The 22,519-nt window shown below is 45.8% G+C and overlaps 1 protein-coding gene and 1 long non-coding RNA gene across 2 annotated transcripts in view; one reads left to right on the plus strand and one right to left on the minus strand.

The window, feature by feature from the left end:
* Positions 1 to 218: 218 nt before the first annotated feature.
* The window catches only part of COG4 (component of oligomeric golgi complex 4), a 28,921-nt gene continuing 6,620 nt past the window's right edge, over positions 219 to 22,519 (minus strand). Inside the window, exons 5-19 of the mRNA XM_047710857.1 lie at positions 22,324 to 22,517; positions 20,246 to 20,351; positions 19,157 to 19,314; positions 18,383 to 18,441; positions 15,392 to 15,525; positions 11,667 to 11,785; positions 10,926 to 11,092; positions 9,941 to 10,106; positions 5,780 to 5,842; positions 2,981 to 3,097; positions 2,309 to 2,401; positions 1,653 to 1,736; positions 1,315 to 1,416; positions 977 to 1,105; positions 219 to 778 (exon numbers count right to left, since the gene is read on the minus strand). Coding sequence (XP_047566813.1) covers positions 644 to 778; positions 977 to 1,105; positions 1,315 to 1,416; positions 1,653 to 1,736; positions 2,309 to 2,401; positions 2,981 to 3,097; positions 5,780 to 5,842; positions 9,941 to 10,106; positions 10,926 to 11,092; positions 11,667 to 11,785; positions 15,392 to 15,525; positions 18,383 to 18,441; positions 19,157 to 19,314; positions 20,246 to 20,351; positions 22,324 to 22,517 — 1,826 coding nt within the window. The 3' untranslated portion in view covers positions 219 to 643. The remainder of the gene's footprint in view (positions 779 to 976; positions 1,106 to 1,314; positions 1,417 to 1,652; positions 1,737 to 2,308; positions 2,402 to 2,980; positions 3,098 to 5,779; positions 5,843 to 9,940; positions 10,107 to 10,925; positions 11,093 to 11,666; positions 11,786 to 15,391; positions 15,526 to 18,382; positions 18,442 to 19,156; positions 19,315 to 20,245; positions 20,352 to 22,323; positions 22,518 to 22,519) is intronic.
* On the plus strand, positions 3,694 to 5,356 carry LOC125089064 (uncharacterized). Its single transcript, XR_007123842.1, has 2 exons — positions 3,694 to 4,567; positions 4,783 to 5,356. It is a non-coding gene; the product is annotated as an uncharacterized LOC125089064 (long non-coding RNA).

Raw genomic sequence — 22,519 nt, forward strand, 5'->3', positions numbered from 1 at the left:
GATCCAGCTCCTGGTGCTAAGGGCCCAGGAGGGGCATGAGGATCCAGGATTAGAGGAGGCTGAGGTGCGTGCTTCCATGTGGGTCCTGACGGTGGCTGTGCACCCTTTGGGGTGCAGGAGGAGGCTGAGGCTTTAGGCTTTTGCTTTCACACTTCAGTGCTACTGTGGACCTGTCTTACCTTGTACATCCAGCCCTCCCTGGAAACAGCACGCTGGCATCTCTCCAAGGAGTGTCTTTATTCAGGGTGATCATAAACATCACAGCCTTTCAGAGTAAACCTAATTCCCTGGGTCCCCAGGTATACCCAAGTCCTTTAGGGCTGGCTGGGAGGCAGCCTGTTTGTTGTAGTGTCTAAGGAGGAGAGAATGACCGCCCATGCAGAAAGCTGGCCTGCCTTGGCTTTCCCACATAATTAGGAGCCCAAGGGACTCACCTCTCTTGGTGGGGGGAGGCTGCCTGCAAAGCACCACGCAGACAGGCCTGAGTGCAGAGAGCAGGGTGAGCTGAGCCTTACTTCCTGCTGTCCGCAGTGGAACAGTCTGTGCTGTCAGAGCTCCCCAAGCCAGACAGCCTTGCTCAGCTACTTGGCCGTGGCCACTTAGGGAACAGAGCCTGAAGAATGACAGGCCAGATGGGCCTCGGCTACAGGCGCAGCCTCTTGATGTCCTCACTGCGGAAGTCCATGCGCAGAGCCAGCACCTGGCGAACTTCGGCAGGGGTGAGGCGCCACGTCAGTGGGCCAGAGTTGGCGCCCCAGTAATCTAGGATCTCCGTGACCTGTGGGGAAGAACACTGGCAAGTCAGCAATGAGAGGCTACCCTGAGAGAAGGCAGAGCAGGGCGGTGCCCAGGAAGAAGGTGCTCTGTAGGGCTGGGCTGCTGGTGGACACTTGGTTTTGAGAAGAGGCAGGGATCTAAATGTTTCTGCCTCTTCCCAGCTACCTTTCCCTCACCAGGTTAAGGGAGCCACACATACCCGCTCCAGATTGAGGATGGTGGCCATCTGGGAGAGCCGGGCAAACTTGTCTCGGATGGTCCAGGTGGTCACTGTGGTAAGGTAGGCGATGAGTGACCTCAGCTCCTTATCAAACTGCAGACCGCCCAGCTGCAAGGGAGCGCAAGCTCAGCCAGCGTTCAAGGCCTGCCCTCCTGTGCCTCAGTCAGCTCCAAGGCCTCAGACGCCAGGGCAGGACTGCAGCTGGATGTGCAGGGAGCTGCGGGCGGCAGACTGAGGGGATGCGAGGCCTAGGATGGCAGGTCTGTCTTCCTCAGAGGAAAAACAAGAGCTGGGGACCTGTACTCCCTGGACCTTACCCGGTTAAAGGTGGATTTCAACACCACTCTCTCCAACTCCACTGCAACAAGGCTGGTCATGAGGCCGGTCAAGCGGTCATAGATGACTGGAGACAGGCTGGCCTGACACAAGAGGTTAGACATAAGCGAGAGTCCTACCGAGCCCCTCCGTCTCCCACTGGAGTCTTGGGGGTTGGGGGGAGTAAGCACAGCTACAGGAGGCCATTGGGGAGTATGTCTACAGGCTGGGGCCTGGAAGAGTTTTCGGGGTTCCCAGTAGAGTGTGATGAGAAGCCAAAGGCTGCTGATTTGGGCAGAAGTGAGTAATTCCATAACCTGGTCTCTCAGCCCCTGCTAACCTTGAACTCCGCCATTTGTTGCTCCAGGTTAAGGATGAACTGTTGTACCCAGGGGTCATTGGCCTCATAGTCGTTGAATTCTTCCTGCCAGGAAACAAGCTGGGTCACTGGGAGTTTCTCCAGAAAGTACCATTCACCCTACCCCCCACTTTCACCCCTCTAAGAAAACAGAGGAAGAGGTCTTTCCTCTCTAGCTTCTGACTCATCCAGGTGAAGCAGCTTGGACATCCAAGCTGGCACACGATACTGCTGCTTTTATATTACACTTCCTATCAGGAAATGGCCCTGGGCTGCAGCAGTGGCCACACAATATGGTAAAGCTCCTGGCATTTTATTTCCTTTTGGATCTCATGTTCTGCAGGAATGACATCATTAGGCTAAGAAAAAAGCCCTGAAGTGTGATAGGTAGGGCAAAAAGCCTTAATAAAAGAGGATGTGCCAGGTCATGGAAAATCCCCTACAGGTGTCTTTCAGAGCCCGTCTGTCGGCAGGAACAACCCGTTTCCTGGGAAGAACCTCGTCTGCCAGGGTGAGGAAAGTGGGCCAGAGAGGCAGGGAAGGGCTGGTCTGTTCAGACAGCTCCACTGCCCTCCAGCCAGGGGGCTGGAGAATGAGGAATAATTCTGGGCCTGATGGCTGCCTGTGGTCAGGCTGACCTCTTCGATGTTGTGGGAGACAGATAAGAAGGTGTTGATCCAAGGCTGCACCTGCGGCTTGATGGCTGTGCTGTTTAACTCCGTCAGCCCTTCCTGCGGAAAGACAAGGCAGAGACACATCAGACACAGAAGATGCATGTACCTCGCCCTTCCTTTCTTCTGCTCCATCCATCTTGTGACTGCCAGGGCGTTAGTCTAGTTCTCTGGTTTTCCTGTGAGCCTGTCCAAAGTCTACCAGAAAATGCTAATCGAAGAGGTCAGAAACAACCTGTTCCTTTCCAGATCTGTGCCAATTCAGGTCCAGGCTATGGGGTTGGTTTGGCAAACTCAAGAGAAGAGATTTCTGAGTACCTGATAGTAGGCAGCACCTTTGCCTAAGGCCAGGCTGCAGGTCTGAGTAACCATGTGGCTGCACTTCTTCTGAGCACCTTTCTGGGCTCTTGGCACTGGAGGCCAAGTGGAGACTCAAAAGGACCACAATGCTGGCTTGTCAGGATGACAACTGCCGAAAAACGAATCTTCAAGGGACTCACATGAGCTCAGTGTCTTGCATGCTATTCCCTCACTTCTCCTTGTTCCTTATATATATTGATCCCGTAATAAATGAGTAACAGTATTCTCAGAGCAACACATAGGCACAGGATTCAGTCAACAACTGATCCTGGGGCTTACCTGCAGAAGGTCTCGGAATTTGTTGGACACGGCAGCCAAGTCAGAAAGGCAGCTGTCAAACTTGGCCTGGGCCTGCTCCCCTCCAATGCCCTGGCTGAACAACTTGGTGCAGTCACTCTAGGGGAGAGTACCCAGTTATCAGGCTTCCAAGCATGGCTGGGATGTGCGGGTGTAGGGAGGGTGGAGAAGGTGCCCATGTGCAAGCAGCCATTTCTCCGACTCCAGCTTTCCCTGGGAAGAGCTACAGTCAGTCCACTACACTCCTAGGCAAGAGTCCTTGATAGGTTTCAGAAAACTTGGATTCTATCCCAGTGGCTAGCCACTTGGCTCTCATTTCTCCCTTTGTAAGATGGGAGTATTGGTATCAGGGGGTATGAATAAAAAACATAAAAATCGGAAGTTTTTTCATACCTTTAGAGTCAGCCATTCCTAGCTTCAAATTCTGGCTACATATTGGTCGAGTGACCTTGGTCAAGTGATTTAAAAAGTTTCTGAGCTTCAATGACCCTGTTTATAAAATGGGAACACAAATTCCTGTCCCCATGGTAGTTGGGAGAGTTGGAAGAGAGGATGCACCAAGTGCCTAGCACAGCTCCTGGCAAGCAGTGGACACTCAGGTGATGCGAGCCTTTATTGTTATAGTTTCTGCTTTTTAGATAATTTGGTCCTGGGGCGCCTGGGTGGCTCAGTCAGTGGAGTGTCTGACTCTTGACACCAAGGCACCCCAATAAATAAATCTTTATAACAAAATAAAATAATTTGGTTTGGGTGCCCAAGGGAGATCATCATGATCGCAGCTAAGTTTTAAGTGCTTACTGTATGCCAGGCCCTATTTAAAATATTTAACTTTTATTAATTAAGGTACCTGTCTTAAGAAGTAGGTATTGTTACTATCTCTTTGTATAGATGAGGAAACTGAGGCACAGAGAAGTTAGTAATTGGTCTAACACCACCCAGTAGTTAAGTGGTAGAGCTGGGATTCGAGCTGGGATCCTGGCTGCAGAGTGCTTGTTCCTAATGCCTGTACAACAGCCTAGGTATGGAGAACATCACAAGCGGAGCTGCCTGAAACTCATGATGTCCTGGTTTTCCAGGAGCTCCTTGGAAGTCTGTGCGCTTCTGGCTATGACAGGCAGAAGTGCGGAAGAGCCGCAAGGGGCCTGATGCAGCTGGCGGGAGCCCTCAGTTCCACAGCAGCTGAACACACACTGTCTTTGCCCCGCCTTGTAACCTCCTCATGCCACCTGACCTATCCCGAAGGGCTGCTGGTGCGGTTCAGGAAGAACACGCGTGAAATGCACGTCTAAGGTGGGTGGGATTCATGGGAACAGTTTTCTCAGCTCTTTGCTACCCTTTTCTTTCACTTGCTAATTCTGCTGGCTCAGGTCTAAATTTCTAACATTTCCCAAAATACTCCTTCCAAATTCAATATCCTAAGGACAAAATCTTAAGGACAAAGTCAGGAATACAATCTAAAAGGTGCTGTGACTCGACAATGATGACAGCTACCTTGGCAAACATGTACTGTGTGACGAACACTATGCTTTTGGTTCACTCTTATTTTACTCCATTTTAAGGCCTTTTGGGGTTAAATTTCTTTTTTTTTTTTTTTAAAGATTTTATTTATTTATTTGACAGAGAGAGATCACAAGTAGACAGAGAGGCAGGCAGAGAGAAAGAGAGAGGGAAGCAGGCTCCCTGCTGAGCAGAGAGCCCGATGCGGGCCTTGATCCCAGGACCCTGAGATCATGACCTGAGCCGAAGGCAGCGGCTTAACCCACTGAGCCACCCAGGCGCCCAAGGGTTAAATTTCTAATCTGAATCTCCCACCTGGCTGCTCTCTCTCAGCCTCCTTCAGGAACTGCATCAGTTACAAGAATCTCACCCCCCGTGCTGGCTCCTGGCCCCCTTAGTCTGCAACCCCTAAGCCAACACTCACAATCAGCCTGTGCGCTGAGCCCTGTGTCTCTACAGTAACGTTTCCTCCTCGGACTCAGTGTCTGCTGGGATGGCAGGACCCTGGCTCCCCTCCTCTCCCAGAGGCAGACTTTTGAAGTGGGGGAGAGTTGGCCCTTCATTTTCTAATACTTAGCAAAATAATTGTCTTGTGCTATTATTAGTTATTAACTGTTAGTACAGTTATTAACTACCCCGGCATGCCTCTCACAAACCAGGTATTTTATATTATATTCAATTTTTGTAACTGTGAGGCAGATATCATTCTCCCTATTTATAGATGAGGACACTGAGGCTTGGGGAGGTTAGAGAACCCGCCTCATGACACACAGCTGGTCAAGGGTCAAACAGAGCTATGAAACCCAGGGGGATTTGACTTCCAAACCCAAGCAATTTACACCACACTGTGCAGCCTTCCTTTAAAAAAAAAAATGGTAACAGCAACAGCTTTGTAGCAGGTTTGGTAAACCTTATTTCATCTTAATTTCCTAATATTTTTACAGGACTTTATCATTTTTTAAAGTGCTTTCAACCTCTTTTTAATTACGCCCCCAATAAACCCAAATGAGGGCAGGAAGGAGATCTGTTTTATAGATGAGAGTGTTGAGGCTCAGGGAGTTAAGGGACTTGCCTGAGGTCACAGGCCCAGTATGTGCTGGAAGTGCTAATTTGAATTCTGATCTTCCAACTGGTGGGCTGATCATGAGCGAATCCCCTCTGGTGCTCTGAAGGAAGACTAGCTCCATGCCAGGGGATGGACAGTCCCCACCAGAACCAGTGCACAGTCCTCCCTGCACAGGCAGGCCCAGAGAGGCTGCAGCTGACAGGCAATGTTCTCCATACCTCCAGTGTCTTCTTCAGGGTGGAGATGTTCTCACTGCACACTTCCACATTGTTCAGGGTGACCTGGGAGTTGAAGACAGAGGAATGTGACTATCTGCTCACTGGTGTCTGAACCACTCCAGTGCCAGACTGGCTGACAGCTGTACTCCTGAGGCTCAGAGGAGCGCTAAGGAACACACACAGCAAGGTCATCTGGAAGGGTGCTCAGACCTTAGATTGGGCAGAATGGTGAACCAGGCTTGCCCTTTCTCCTGTGCCTGACGCTAAGGCAGCAAAGCCATCTAACATCTAATGTCAGGGGTAGTGACCCAAGGTTTCAGGAATTTTTGTCCCATGTTTAGGCACACAGGTCTGGGAGAAGTCCTGAGCTCCAAGCCCAGGTCAGTGAGGCAAAGGCTGACATTCATTTAAGAAATGCTTTCTGGGGCACCTGGGTGGCTCAGTTGAGCCATTAAGCATCTGCCTTTGGCTCAGGTCATGATCCCAGGGTTCTGGGATCAAGCCCCATGTGTGGCTCCTTGCTCAGTGGGGAATCTGCTTCTCCGTAGGCCCCTCCCCCTGCTCATGGTCTCTCTGTCAAATGGATAAAATCTTAAAAAAAAAAAAATGTTTCCTGAAATCTACCCTCTCATAGAGTTCATATTCCAGAAGGCAAGTCGGAGTAGAAATATCAGATAACGATAAACACAATGCAGAATAAAGCAGGATGAGAGGACAGAAAGTTAGTGACAGGTCACAGGGCTACAGCCAGAAATAGAAATCAGGTCTCCCTACTCTTAGCTAAGAGCTCCTTCTTTCATAACTGTATCGTCTTTTTAAAAAAAATTTTTTTTAAAGATTTTATTATTTATTTGACAGACAGAGATTACAAGTAGGCAGAGAGGCAGGCAGAGAGAGAGAGGAGGAAGCAGGCTCCCTGCTGAGCAGAGAGCCCGATGTGGGGCTCGATCCCAGGACTCTGAGATCATGACCCGAGCCGAAGGCAGCGGCTCAACCCACTGAGCCACCCAGGCGCCCTGGCTGGAGTAATTCTGACAGATGAGGGTGAGTGCATTTCTCCACCAGCATCGGCCTTTCTCTAGTGCACTGTCAGGCCCCTTTGATATTTTCTTAATGGTATTTAGGATTACCCAGTATTATTTTGTTTGCTTCTTGTTTGCCTTTCCCGCTAGAATGAGAGCTCCATAAAGGGAGGGGTCTATTCTGTTTTCTTTAGAGCTAGGTCTCTAGTAGAACACTGCCCAACAGAACTTTCTTGACGATAGAAATATTCTAAATCTTAATTGCCTAGTACAGTAGCCCCTAACCATCTGTACATGAGGCTAATGCACACTTGAAATATGGCTTAGGAACTGGATTTTTGGTTTAAATTTATTAGTTATTTATTAAAAAAAATTTGTCAGAGCACAAGCAGGAGAGGTAGGCAGAGGGAGAAGCAGGCTTCCTACTGGGCAAGGAGCCCGATGCGGGACTTGATCCCAGGACCCCTTAGATCATGACCTAAGCAGAAGGCAGACACTTAACAGACTGAGCCACACAGGCATTCCCCCCCACCTTTTTAAAAAAGATTTTATTTATTGGTTTAAATTTAAATAGCCATCTCTGCCTACTGGCTGCTACATCGTGCAGTGCAGTTCCAGAGCCTAGAGCAGTGCCTAATACATAGAAGCATCTCAGTAAGTATTTGTTGAATGAATGAGTAAATGAATGTGTTCTGCAGAAGGGAGAACATAAACAGTTGCAGAGTGGCAGAAAACCCCAAAAGGTCAAATAGCTTTATCAGCAGAATTAGTGCACAGATATGTGTAGGCAATGGCAAGAGGTAAAGCTGCAGAGGGGAGTGAAGTCAGACTAGAAGTTGGAAGCCATGCTCTCCTGTGGACAACGGGGTGGCACCGAGGATTACTACCTACCAGGTGAATGCTGGATGCGCACAGATGTGGTTTGGGAAACCTAATCTAGAGGCTGTGTGGGGTGGAATTACAGAGTTTGAGAGGATCATACTCTCTCTGAACTGGGATGCTGGGGGCATGACCATGAAGGCAGGGGTGAGGCAGGGAAGAGCCAGTTTTCAAGAGATGAATACCCTCTTGGATGAATACCTCATGGATACCCTTCAGAAGCTTCAGGATTTGGGGGTAAAAGAATCCTAGAACTCCAAGGACTGAGATTAGGATGACCCCCTTGTGTCCTCAAGAGTGCTTCCCTCATCACTGTCCTGCAGCCAATACTGAAAGATCTTGCTGCTGACAGTGCCAAGGCCGCTTTCACAGGGGTTGGGTAAGACTTAAAGCCTTTCGTTAGCATGCCACACACAAGGCTGCTAACATCACAAGCCTGCAGAGAAATACGTGCACTGTCATGACAGCTCAAGGATGAAGGCCACAACTTAAATGTTTCCAAGGCATTTAAGGGCATAAGAAAAATCTATCAGAAGGGGAAAATGGATTTGAGTTCAAAAGCTATTGATTTCAAAGTTTCATTTTACTGACAGTCCTTGTAAGCATGGATTCACTGGGCTTATCCGTGGCTCGTGGTGACTGATATATCAGCACCGATGGGGAATTCATCTTGACAGCCAAATGAATCAAGGTGACATAAGAAATAAGTGCCGCAGTGCGAGTGATGACATTTTAAATAGATGGCGTTGGGAAAACGGGAAACCTGTCACAAAGCATTTAGCATCACCTTTCTTGTTGGCCTTATCTTCTGGGCCCTCAAACAATGAAGCTGTCTGTGTGGCAGCCAGTATCATGGGGACTTGTGGGGCCAAGGGGAGGAGAACAGCACTAGTGTGGCAGGATGGGTCAGACTCTGGAAGCTGTCAACAAACCACCAAGTGAAGAGGCAGAGCTCTGAGGTGGTCAGCAGCTGGGTGGTCATTTCTGAGCAGAGAAATGAAAGAATAAAAGTAAGTTTGGTAGAAAATGAAATGAATGCAAACAAAATGAAAAATTTAAGTCAGTTCATGATCACAGGAAACTGGCTGCCAGACATTTTGGCAAGGTTCTCCAAAGATGTCGGATTTCAGAAGCTTCTTGGAGCTGATCTTCTTTCTTGGAAACAACCAGGACATCCCAAATCACTAGAACCCATGCTCAGGGAAAATATTTTCAGTGACAGGAAGACAGCGGGGCTGCCTAAAGAGCTTCCATACTGAATCTGCCTCAGGATGAGTCACTGTGGGTTAACTTGCACAGGTGGGTGGATATTAGTATGTTTATGCTACTGTCTCCATAAACAACAGCTCTTAACTCTTTCGGGTGTCATGGATACCTTTAAGAAGCTGATAAAAGCCAAGGACCCTGCTTCCAGGGAGAAAAAAAAAGGTACAGACTTGGCATCTAACCCCAGGGTGTCCAGAGACTCTCTCTGGAGGCTACAAATGGAGAGTTCTATTGTTGGGTGTTTCCTTCAGGCTCTGAACCCCAGAAGCGAAGAAGACTCAAGAGCCTGGCCATTGTGGGGGTGAAGCAGAATGACCTCTGACAGCACTGTTACCACTCATGCCAATACAGCACATGCCCAGAAGGGCTGATCACAGGCTCAGGACTCATCTGTATTCTTTTGACTCATCACAAACTGGCTATTAACCTTGTATAAGCCCTTTCATCCTTCCATGCTTTTCCATTCCCAGCTGTCATACAACTGGTAAGACACTGCATCATGTTGTCAGTCATTCTGGCTAAGAGCTTCAAAAAGGTCATCTTTCTGAGGAAGCTGAAAGCTCAAGAAGTGTGCTAGGAAAACCACCCTGCTAGGCCTAAATGATCAGCACCCCTCCATGTTGTGAGACTTCCCTCAGAGAAGTGGGCTGGAGGCTTGGCACAGATATTACAGTCGGTTCTGTGGCAGATGCAACCCAGGCGTGATACTCAGTGGAGCCCTGGGAACAGCTTCCTAGTGCTCTTGGGAATGAGCACCTGGGAGAGCTGAGGAGCCCAGCCTTCCAGGCAGGGAACAGCGATGTCCTGGATTGGATTGCTCAGAAATAGGTCCCTGAATAAGAAGTGGTTTCAGAACCTTCTAGGGGGAGCTTTCCTTCTATAGAGGGAATGGATGAAAAGTCTCTAGTTGAAAGCTAATTACACTGTGGCTTAGAGGTCATAATTTAACCTCTTGAAATAAATGGACCAGCTCCCAATCTATGGGGCTACCTACCAGAAAGGACAGCTTGGCCTCGTCAGTGCTCTCAATGCCTTTTGTGTCAAATTTGCCTTGCTGGAGGCTGCTGTGCATGATGTTCACAGCACTCGTCACCCCTCGCTGGATGTCCTGGAGGGTGGTGGCCGGGAAGCCCATCCGCAGCTTGTTACACAGAACGTCCCTGGGAGGGGAGCAGAATGGCATATGGAGATTGACAGCACTCAATCTGGCTTCCAGGATAGTGGAAGAGAGGGTGCACGACCCTAACCCAGCGGCATGAGCTGCTCTTTTGGGGGAATAACCAATCCTTGAGACCATTGTAGGAGAACTTGAGCATCCAGGGTATGAGAGAGACCAATGCCCCTTTAAGGGCATTGATATGACCAGAACATATAGAGGAGATTGGCCAGTTCTTTGCTTCCTATGAGGATTTCAGTTACCGCCACTGAGCTCCAACAAACGCAAGAGGAGGCACAGAGCTTAGTGAAAGGCAGTACCATGTAAGTGGTGAGAGAACAGGTTTTGGGAGTCAGTTCTGGGCTTCACTCCATATTCCACCATTTATGAGGTGCCTGCTCTCCCTGAGCCCTAGTTTCCTCATCTGTAAGAGAGGTAATGGTTCCTACATCATAGGGTTGTTATCAGGACTGAATGAGAGCAGGAAATTAGTATAGTGCTTGGTTTGTAGCAATGGTAACTATGATTGCTATATTATACCTACTGCCTTCACCTGAGCTGCCTGTTCTCTTTCCTAGGCCTGAGGGCCAGTAACCCCTCCCATCCAGTTCAGGGAACACAGATGCAGCCTGTAAGATATCTGGCTGCTCTACAGCTGACTGGACCCAAGGATGTTGTACCATGGATAGGAGTTTTATCCTGTATAGCACTGAACTAGAATCATATGGGGAAAAAAAGGAAGCAACAGGGGCCTCAGGAATCAACATTAAACCAAACTAGGACCTTTCTCCTTCCTAGAAAGTAGAAAGGGAGTCAACCCTACCTGAAGTCGGACTCCAGCTCCGTGGTTGCAAGGTTGATCATGGCACAGAGACAGTCGATGCTGGAACTGGACAGAGCCCGCCCAATGCACTTCTTAACGATGTAGAAGACATCATCCACCATGCTGGATGTCAACTGGCCTTTCTCATAGGTGTCCAAAGCCACAGCCTAACCAAAAGGCAAAGCAGCCAGTGAGGGCTCCAGTTCTGCATGCCACTGTTCTAGATGGTTCTGGAATAGGCTCTGGTTCTGCTTCTTTTTGAGCTTGCCCTTGTTTCTCCCAACATGGCTTACTCTGGTCACAGCCTGGTGTGGATCCTCCTTGCCAAAACAGCTCATTTCCCTACTGATGACTATGTTAGGACATTAAGTATTTAGGGCCTTTGCCCTGGGGACACCTGTTACCCAGGACGTAAGACATCAGGAGAGGCCCTTCTTCCCTGAGGTTCTTTACTCACATACTTCCAGGGAAGTAGGTAGGCTCCCTGGGAGGGGATCACAAGTAGGCTCCCTGAGGAGCTGAGGTGTTCTTTTGTGATTCTTGGGAAAGACATCCTAGCTAGGTCTTTGGAGAGCATGACAACTCTAAAAATGCCCTCTAATCATACAAAGGGGTACCGCTCAGTTGCACGCAAGGATATTCTCAAAGCAGGCCAAGAAATGTGACATGCCTCGGCCATTCCTCCAGTCTGGTTTTTTGCACAGGAAGCCCCATTTCCAAGGAGTGTATCCTCTGTCCTACCTTGTTGACAGTCTCCCTCATGAAGTACTCCTCCATGGTTATATAGAAGCCAATGAGCTCCTGCATGGTACAGCTCAACAGGCAGTTATTAAGGAGCTTGTCCAGGCTCTTCTGGTGCTCTAGGGGACAGCCAGGAAAGGGATACTCACTTTTCTTCCTCAAGAGAAAAAGTTTGACTGTTTTAATTTTCCCAGGTTCCTTTCTAGTCTTTCCTCCCAGTCTGTACATAATTTACATGGTTATAATCACAGTACAGACATAATTTTGTATTCTGCTTTAAGAAATTATATCATATACGCCCCGGGGAGCACGTAGGTAGCTCAGTAAGTTGAGCGCCTAACTTGATTTTGGTCATGATCTCAGGTCATGAGATGGAGCCCTGCATAGGGCTCTGTGCTTAGCGGGGAGTCTGCTTGAGGATTCTCTCCCCCTTTGCCCCTCCTGCTCATGCACTTGCATCCAATGCGCGTGCTCTCTCTTATTTAAAACCAATAAAGCTTTTAAAAAAGTATATTATAGGGCGCCTGGGTGGCTCAGTGGGTTAAGCCGCTGCCTTCGGCTCAGGTCATGATCTCAGGGTCCTGGGATCGAGTCCTGCATCGGGCTCTCTGCTCAGCAGGGAGCCTGCTTCCCTTCCCCTCTCTCTGTCTGCCTCTCTGTCTACTTGTGATCTCTCTCTCTGTCAAATAAATAAATAAAATCTTTAAAAAAAAAAAAAGTATATTATATATGCCTGAAACTAATGTAACATTGTATGTCAACTATACTCAAATACAAAATTAATTAAAAAAAAAAACAAAAAGGTTACATCATAAATATTTTCAATGTTTCTACAAAGCTTCTTTTTTCTTAACTTACTTTTTTTTTTTTTAATTTGTCAGAGAGAGAGGGAGAGAGAGCGAGCACAGGAGGACAGAATGGCAGGCAGAGGCAGAGGGAGAAGCAGGCTTCCCGCCAAGCAAGGAGCCCGATGTGGGACTCGATCCCAGGACGCCGGGATCATGACCCGAGCCGAAGGCAGCTGCTTAACCAACTGAGCCACCCAGGCGTCCCTTAACTTACTTATTTTTAATGGCTGTGTGATAGCTTATCAGGTAGACAGTCCACATTTTTTAAAACTTTTTTTTTAAACATTTTATTTATTTGACAGAGAGAGAGAGTGATCACAAGTAGGCAGAGAGAGAGAGAGAGAGGCAGGCTCCCCGCCGAGCAGAGATCCCGATGCGGGGCTCGATCCCAGGACCCCGAGATCATGACCCGAGCCAAAGACAGAGGCCTAACCCACTGAGCCACCCAAGTGCCCCTAAACTCTATCTTTAGACACTTGGGTTATTTCTAAATGTTTTGTCCTTATTAGAGATAACTGGAAACCACAGTAATTGCAGATAATGATAAATTTTAAAAGATTTTTATCTTTAAATAATCTCTGTACTCAATATGGGGCTCAAACTCAAAATCCTGAGATCAAGAGTCGCATTCTCACTGACTGAGAAGGCCAGGCACCCCTACAATAAAAGTGTTTGTACAAAGGACTTTTTACTTCTTTCCCATTAGAATTAACTAGTAAGCCTTAAAATTCTTAAGTTTCCAGGGCAAAGACTGAAATATATTGGGTACACTCTATTTCATTCTCTAAACCAGTGTGGTTCAACAGAATTTTCTGTGGTAATTAACATGTTCTATATCTGTGTTGTCTAATATGGTAGCCACTATTCAGCACTTGAAATGTGGCTAATGTAATTGAGAAACTGAATTCTTTTTAAATTTTTAAATTTTTATTTTTTAAATTTTTAATTTTTTATTAACATATAATGTATTATTAGCCCCAGGGGTACAGGTCTGTGAATCATCAGGTTTACATACTTCACAGCACTCACCATAGCACATACCCTTCCCAATGTCCATAACCCAACCACCCTCTCCCTATCCCTCTCCCCTCAGCAACTCTCAATTTGGAGAAACTGAATTCTTAATTTTAGTTAATTTTAGTTAAATGTAAATTTAGAGAGTCCCATGGGGATGGTGACTACTGTATTGGACACACAGCTCTGAACAGTGACAGTCTTTATCAATAGCAATGCGCATCAAAATCCAAATGAGCATTCATCTTCCTTTAAACATCAAAGCAATACCATTCCAAGTCATATAAATAATTCCCTTGCCATGTATTAAAGTCATGTAGAATGCCAGAGATGCTGTGATAGTTTCAAGTCTCTAGTTCAGGGAATCCTGCATATACTTAACCACCAGGAATTAAATGGTCTTCTTAAAAATCCAGAGAATCAATCTGTAAATGAAACTGGACTGTGGCCCACATTTCTTCCCAATGTATTTATCCCTTTAAAACTTGTGACTGGGGGAACTGGGAGACTGAAGGAGGGAGTGAAAGGCTTTCTTTATACTACATACTCTTTTCATATACTCTTTAAAATATATACTCTTTTTTAAATATTGTGGCTCAATACTGTATTAAAGTGTTATTTTTTAAAAAAGATTTTATTTATTTTAGAGAGAGAGAGAGAAAGAGAGCAAGTGTGCACAGCTCGATCTCAGGACTCTAGGATCATGACCTGAGGCGAAGGCCGATGCTTAACCAACTGAGCCACCCAGGAGCCCCTGAAGTGTTACATACTATAAAATTCACACCTTGTATTTGTACATTTCAATTTTTTTTTAAAGTAACTTTACAGAGTTTTGTAATAATAGCCACAATCCAGTTTTAGAATATTCTTATCACTCCCGAAAGTATCCTTACAGAATTAAGTATATCTTTTTGTTCTGTGTACCTACACATCATGTGTGCAAATCACCTAATTTATTTACTTATTTTTTTTTAAAGATTATTTATTTATTTATTTGACAGACAGAGATCACAAGTAGGCAGAAAGGCAGGCAGAGAGAGAGGAGGAAGCAGGCTCCCTGCAGAGCAGAGAGCCGGATGCAGGGCTTGATCCCAGGACCCTGGGATCATGACCTGAGCCGAAGGCAGAGGCTTTAAGCCACTGAGCCACCCAGGTGCCCCTATTTACTTATTTTTTATCATTATTATTTTTTAAGATTTTATTTTTAAGTAATCTCTATACCCAATGTGGGGCTCAAACTCACAATCCCAACATCAAGAGTCACATGCTCCACCAACTAAGCCAGCCAGGTGGCCCATATCACCTATTTATATTAAATACTAATCCCTAAGTCGAGCTGGTGACAAAACATGGTGTGGAGAAAGGATTAGAGGAGGGTGCCTGGGTGGCTCATGGGTTAAGCCTCTGCCTTCGGCTCAGGTCATGATCTCAGGGTGCTGGGATCGAGCCCCGCATCGGGCTCTCAGCAGGGAGCCTGCTTCCCTCTCTCTCTCTCTGCCTGCCTCTCTGCCTACTTGTGATCTCTCTCTGTCAAATAAACAAATAAAATCTAAAAAAAAAAAAAAAATTCCTTCTTTAAAAAAAAAAAAAAAGATTAGAGGAAAATAATTTAACCATTCTGGACATTAGCTTTCCTCACCTGTAAAATGACTAAATGGTCTCATAGAGCAAGTCTAATTCTAATATTCAGTAAGTCTGTCTTTCTTTTTGGGAGTCAGTTTGCCCACAGAATGCAAAGGCTAAGAAGTGCTAGTTACTTCCTTGTTAAGAGATGTGTGGCTTACAAGATCAGTGTGGTGTGATTAAGAGATCAGTGCCAACTCTGTTCGAGCCCTCCCAGAAAATATGGGAAATGCCTTTTACCTTGCTTTACTTCTTCTGAGGCCATGGAGTCCCCCACCTCAAAATCAGAGCTGATCCTCTTCCTGAGGAAGCGTAAGTACAGCTCACTGCGGGCATTCATGAGGGTGACCTCAGTCAGGATAGGGTCCAGTTCCCTGAGATACATGGAGCAGGAGTAAGAAGGAGGACACTGGATTCCCAGATATAAGAACTACAGGGCAACCACAGTCCCAAACTCCCTCTCCCACCGGGCCCAGAAGGGTCAGCTCTGCCAGACAGTCATCCTGGCTCTGCTGGCCCGATTATACTCAGAGAGAGCTTCAACCACATACTCCACTTACCTGTTTCACCTGAACCACTCACCACTAAAATACTGTCAGGGCTAAATAAGAGAATGGGAAGTGTAGTTTTGCTAGTGGTTTACCTATGCTTCACATGAAAGGAACCACACCTCCCCAACCTCTTATTTACCTGTGGTGGGATTTTAGGATACACTATTAAACTGTGACCCATGCCCATTCAGATGAAGAGCCAAAACAATCTTGAAAAAATTAACAAAGTTGAAGGACTCATACTTCCCAATTTGAAAACTTACTGTAATGCTACAGCATGAAGACAGTGTGGTACTGGCATTAAGGACAGGCATATAGTTTAGTTTAGAGTCCAGAAATCCTCACATTATGGTCAACTGATCTCCAACAGAAGTGCTCAGACAATTCAGTAAGAATAGTCTTTCCAACAAATTGTGCTGTGATGATGACTGATCTCCACATTAGAAAGAATGAAGTTGGGGCGCCTGGGTGGCTCAGTGGGTTAAGCCTCTTGCCTTGGGCTCAGGTCATGATCTAAGGTCCTGGGATCGAGCCCCACATTGGGCTCTCTGCTCAGCAGGGAGCCTGCTTCCCCCCACCCCCCGCCCCCTGCCTGTCTCTCTGCCTACTTGTGATTTCTGTCAAATAAATAATTAAAAAAAAAAAAAAAGAATGAAGTTGAATCCCTCCCTCACATTATACGCACAAATTAGCTCATTTTCCATAATGAACTCCACAAGAGCTTTTCAAAACATAGATGTGGTCATACTGTAATCACATGATTTCCATTGCATTTAGGATATAGGACCCTGAGTGGTCTGACTCTAATGACCTGTCTGGATTTACCTCAGACCAGGTTCTCCCCAACTCTGTACTTCAACTACACTGCTCTTCTTTCAGTTTTTCAAATACACAGCAACTTTGCATATGTTTTCCCTGCTCTACCTGGAAAACTCTTCACATCTTATTTCTAGTCACTTTTTTTTTTTAAAGATTTTATTTATTTATTTGACAGAGAGAGATCACAAGTAGACAGAGAGGCAGGCAGAGAGAGAGAGAGAGAGGGAAGCAGGCTCCCTGCCGAGCAGAGAGCCCGATGCGGGACTCGATCCCAGGACCCTGAGATCATGACCTGAGCCGAAGGCAGCGGCTTAACCCACTGAGCCACTCAGGCGCCCCACTTTTTTTTTTTTTTTTTAAAGATTTTGTTTATTTATTTGACACAAAGAGAGCACACAAATGAGCACAAGCAGAGAGGCAGAGGGAGAGGGAGAAGCAGGCTGCCGGCTGAGCAGGAAGCCTGATACAGGGCTTGATCCCAGGTCTCTGGGATCATGACCTGAGCCTAAGGCAAAGGCTTAAATGACTGAGCCACCCAGGCACCCCATTTCTAGTTACTCTTAAGGTCTTAGATCTAAGGTCATTTCCTGAGACTTTTCATTGAACTTTATCAGCTAAGTTAGATCCCTTTATTACATGCTCTCCTGCACCCTACAAGTAGTATATCATAATGATTAACAATATGAACTCTAGAGTAGGACTGCTTGGATTCTATTCCTGGCTCTGCGATCTTCTAGCTGTATGACCTTGGGCCAGTCACTTGACCTTTTCAGGCCTTAGTTTCCTCCTCTGTAAAAAAACATTTCTGGATTAAATCAGTGACCCTCAACTGAAGGTGATTTTCTTTTTCTTTTCTTTTTTTTTTTAAAGATTTTATTTATTTATTTGACAGAGAGATCACAAGTAGGCAGAGAGGCAGGCAGAGAGTCAGGAAGAAGCAGGCTCCCTGCTGAGCAGAGAGCCCGATGAGGGGCTCAATCCCAGGACCCTGAGATCATGACCCGAGCCGAAGGCAGAGATTAACCCACTGAGCCACCCAGGCGCCCCTGAAGGTGATTTTCATCCCACCCTCTGCCCCCAAGACATTTGGCAGTGTCTGGTGACATCACGCTACCAGCATCTAGTAGGTGGAGGCCAAGAATGCTACTACTAAACATCTTACAATACACAGCATGGTCCACCCTACCAAAGAATTATCTAGCCAAAATGATAATAGTAAGAGGCTGAGAAACCCCTGAATAAATGCCTGAATATTTGTTAAGACATAAAGGGGCGCCTGGGTGGCTCAGTGGGTTAAGCCTCTGCCTTTGGCTCGGGTCATGATCTCGGGGTCCTGGGATTGAGCCCCGCATCGGGCTCTCTGCTCAGCAGGGAGTCTGCTTCTCCCTCTCTCTGCCTGCCTCTCTGTCTGCCTGTGGTCGGTCTCTCTCTCTCTCTCTCTCTCTGTTAAATAAATAAAATCTTAAAAAAGGCATAAAAAAATAAATATTTGTTAATACATACATAAAATAATGTATGCCATATGGTAAACACTATATATAAGTTAGATATTATTATCATCTACTTTATAGACTACAGATGCCACAAGGAAAGAATTATATCTGGTTTGCTTACTTTGCGTGCTGCTACATCCCCAGTAACAAAGACCAGTGTTTGACCCAAAATGTGTACTCAGTAAAAATTTACTGATTGAAGGAATACATTTTTTTAATGTTTGAATTTTAACAAGCATATTTTTATTAGAAAAAAATAAAAGCTTGAGTATTTCTGAAACACAGATCACATAGTAATAGAGCAGTCTCTGAATGATACACAATTACCAATTCAAACTCCTATGGGCTAAGAAAAAGAGGGTTATTACCTTGGTTCTATTTTTTCTGTTGTGGAATTTCTCATCAAGCTATTCTGGACATGCCGGAACTGCAATATACCAAAGAGATGAGAATGTCCTCCCCACCCTCCTCCTATCTCCCTCGTGCTCCTCCCTCCAAACTTCTGGCATAAGAGAATGTTTAAGTTTAGTTTGCTTAACAGGCAGTCCAAAAGTAGGCTATCAGGATGATGAGCCAAAAATTTACTTTTGATTTAGATGCCAATGCTCTCCTCTATTATTGCACTGAGAAGTGACGTTAATGGTGCTCGAATGAACTACTGCGTACTCAGAGTTCTAGAAATAAAGCTGAACGGCTACCCCTATTTCTAAATCCTACTTACTTCCTCTGCTCAAAGGGAACGAGAAATAAAGTTCACAAAAAAAGCAAGTGTTACTGTGAGCACTTAAAGAACTAAGGAGAAATCTGAGACAAATGACTTGACACTTACTAGGACCTTAAATAACAGAATTCTCCTTATAGCACTAGAAGGTACTGTTGCACATTCCGTGAGAGAGAGGTGCTCTAATGTTTCTGTTTGCTTCAAGAAGCCCTTTCTACCTCTTTCTCAGTCTTGTACTATATCATCACAATACCTCAAATCCAAAGTAAGTTGCTGAGAGGCAAGATGCAGGCAGTTTGCATTTGGCACGTATTTTTCTATCTACCTCTGCTTTCATCCCTTCCCTATCGCACCTTAAATTTATTGCGTTCAGTATCGCTGGCTCACACTGTGTCCAAACCCCCTGCAGCTCCCTGCTCACCTGCTGGTGGTAGTCCCGCTGCTTGATGAACTTGTCCACCACTTTCTCCACTTGTCTGTCACATTCCACCTGCAGGTATTTTATCAGAGTATAAAGTCTCCCTGGCCCGTAATAGGTCTCCACTATTGGCTGGTGGGTCTCCACAATGCGGGCAATACCTAGAATGGAGAAAATGAGAGGGCTAGATTCCAAGTATTCCTTCCACGAAATAAACTCCTTTCTTCTATCCAGGACTGACCTGGGGTCTAACTCAACTCTTTAATGCTATTTCACCTTCCCAAATGAATACAAATGGTTCTTGCCAGTACTGGGAATTGCTAAGCAAATGTCTGTTTAATATATACAGTGCTTGGTAAACCAGAAGGCATTTACTTTATGTATGATAGTTTAACAGGAGCATCTTTAGAAATCAGCATCACTCTCTTCCCAATAATTTACTTTATGGTTAAATTTACTCTTAGCATTTGGGTCTTGAGGGATAGGGCTGATTAAAAGACTTGAGAGACTAATTTTTGCTAATTAGATACCGAATTAAAAAGTTAATTCTCGGGGTGCCTGGGTGGCTCAGCGGGTTAAGCCGCTGCCTTCGGCTCGGGTCATGATCTCGGGGTCCTGGGATCGAGCCCCGCATCGGGCTCTCTGCTCAGCGGAGAACCTGCTTCCTCCTCTCTCTCTGCCTGCCTCTCTGCCTGCTTGTGATCTCTCTCTGTCAAATAAATAAATAAATAAAAAATCTTTAAAAAGTTAATTCTCCAGGGTCGCCTGGGTGGCTCAGTGAGTTAAGCCTCTGCTTTCGGCTCAGGTCATGATCCAGGGTGCTGGGATCGAGCCCCACATCGGGCTCTCTACTCAGCAGGGAGCCTGCTTCCCCTCTCTCTGCCTGCCTCTCTGCCTACTTGTAATCTCTCTGTCAAATACATAAATAAAATCTTAAAAAAAAAAGGTTAATTCTCTAATGTATCAATCAATACACAGCAAGCTATAGGAGTAAAATGAAGGCATCAGGCTAGCAAGGGGAGAAAAAAACCTAGAATGTGGGTGTTAAGTGGTGAAGTCTCCAGTCTCTCTCGAGTGGAAAAGGAGATTTACCTTCAAAAAGAAGAGTGAGTGTATCTGCAAAGATGACTGCAGCTCTCCGATCACTCATGTCTGTCCCCAGCACCAACAGCAGGTTCTCCTCAGATTTACTGGCCACCTGAAAAGTGGAAAATCCACAATTCTCAGATCAAAGGCTAGTTTCAGTTTTCCAAAAAGACCTCCCTTGACTCTCTTTTCCCATGTTTGCTTTGATGCTTGAAAGCTTAGAGAGGACAGAGGAACATCCCTTGGGGACTCTGAGTTGTCTCGGCCTCACGCAAGACAAAGAACTTGAGCATAGTGGTAACTCTTCTTTAATTCAAAGATATAAATAATGCTTTCCTTTTCTTTGAAGGTATGTATTGCCATTAGCCAAAGGAGAGAGTCTCCACTTCCAATAATCACCTCAAAGGATAACTCAAAGTTATCATTAATGGTGCTTCATTGAGGGCGCCCGGGTGACTCAGTCATTAAGTGTCTGCTTCGGCTTGGGTCATGGTCCCCAGGTCCTGGATCGAGCCCTGTATCAGGTTTCCTGCTCAGCAGGAAAAAAGGTTTCTGCTTTCCCTTGCCCACTCCCCTTGCTCGTTTCCCTCTCTGGCTGTCTCTGTCAAAATAAATAAAATCCTAAAAAAACCCCAAACAAACAAAAATGGTGCTTCATTGAGCAGAACAAGGAATGTCGGTACTGCAGAAGGGATTTTAAAGGGATTTATTTTTTAAGATTTTATTTTATAATTTTTTAAAAATTTATTTATTTGACAGAGATCACAAGTAGGCAGAGAGGGAGACAGAGAGAGGAGGAAGCAGGCTCCCCGCTGAGCAGAGAGCCCGATGTGGGGCTTGATCCCAGGACCCTGAGATCATGACCTGAGCTGAAGGCAGAGGCTTAACCCATTGAGTCACCCAGGTGCCCCAAGATTTTATTTATTTTAAAGGGATTTAAAGTAGAAGCCATTTCTAGGTCAAGATGGCAAAGTACTGATAAAAAATGGCCAGCCCCACATATCCCCCTTATATTTTATCTTATTTTTTAAGATTTTATTTATTTGACAGAGATCACAAGTAGGCAGAGAGGCAGGCGCAGGGGCGGGGTGGGGGGAAGCAGGCTCCCCACTGAGCAGAAAGCCTGATGTGGGGCTCGATCCCAGAATCCCAGGATCATGACCTGAGCTGAAGTCAGAGGCTTTAACACACTGAGCCACCCAGGCGCCCCTTATATTTTGTTTTTAATAAATTTTCGAGAATGGTTAAGACATACACACTCAAATATTCAAAAAGAATAAAGGAGTGCTCAGAGAAAAGCAGTTCTTCCTTTATCTATGTCTCTTAGTCTCCTAAGTCTCTTCTCCAGAGAAAACCATCATTAACCCTTATACAAACATGTATTTTATTGCCACTTCTGTCATTTGAAGCAAAAATGCTGCATATAGTTGTTTAACTTAACCATATGTTAGAAAATGAAACAGGTCAGCACATTCAGAACTGTCTCATTTTTCTTAATGCAGAACAGTGTTCTATCACAGAGAGTTTGCTGCGGGGGAGGTGGCAGGATGTACTCTGACATATAGTTATAAACAATAACCCTCTACACACATGTCTGCTGAGATTTGCGTCTTTCCATCTAACGTCAAGGGGAAGGGGCTGAGACTTTAACTGAAACCTGTTTCTTTCTCAGGATTTAACCTTAAGTGACCTCACTTCCTTCATCTCAATGTGGCTTATTTTGAGACTCAATCCTGGTTATGAAGTCTGAAAACAACTAGCCAATAACTCTGAATGCTCTTAAAAGAAGCCAGTTTCTGGCTGAAATCTTAAAAAGGGAGATTCAACTTGTCAGAGAATTTGCATTTTAATTTTCCTATGTTTTCACTTGGTCTGTCAGACATGAATGTACATCAGTAGATGTCTAGGCCATACCTAGATAAGTGCTGAATGAATGTATGCATCCAGTCCTGCTACAGTGGGAGCAGGAAAGGGGAGTTAAATCCAGAAGTGAGAAAGTATCCACAGAAACTGGATGCACACAGTGCCCCAATCTGTAGGCAGAGAATCATACCACTCTCTTACCAAGCAATCAGGGGCCATACCTGCTTGCAAAGGTATTCTGAGAACTTGCTTAATCCCTCCTCATGTAGACCCAGCAGTGGGAAGATCTTGAAGAAGCGCTCCACCTGGGGCAGATCCCCTTCCTTAGTAGCAAGGGCAAACTTCTCTGTTACAATGGCTTTGAGACGCTGCTCAGCTTCCTGTAGCAATTTCAGGTTGGCGTCAATCATGCTGCCT

Source organism: Lutra lutra, chromosome 17 (genome assembly GCF_902655055.1).
Source record: "Lutra lutra chromosome 17, mLutLut1.2, whole genome shotgun sequence".
NCBI lineage: Eukaryota > Metazoa > Chordata > Mammalia > Carnivora > Mustelidae > Lutra > Lutra lutra.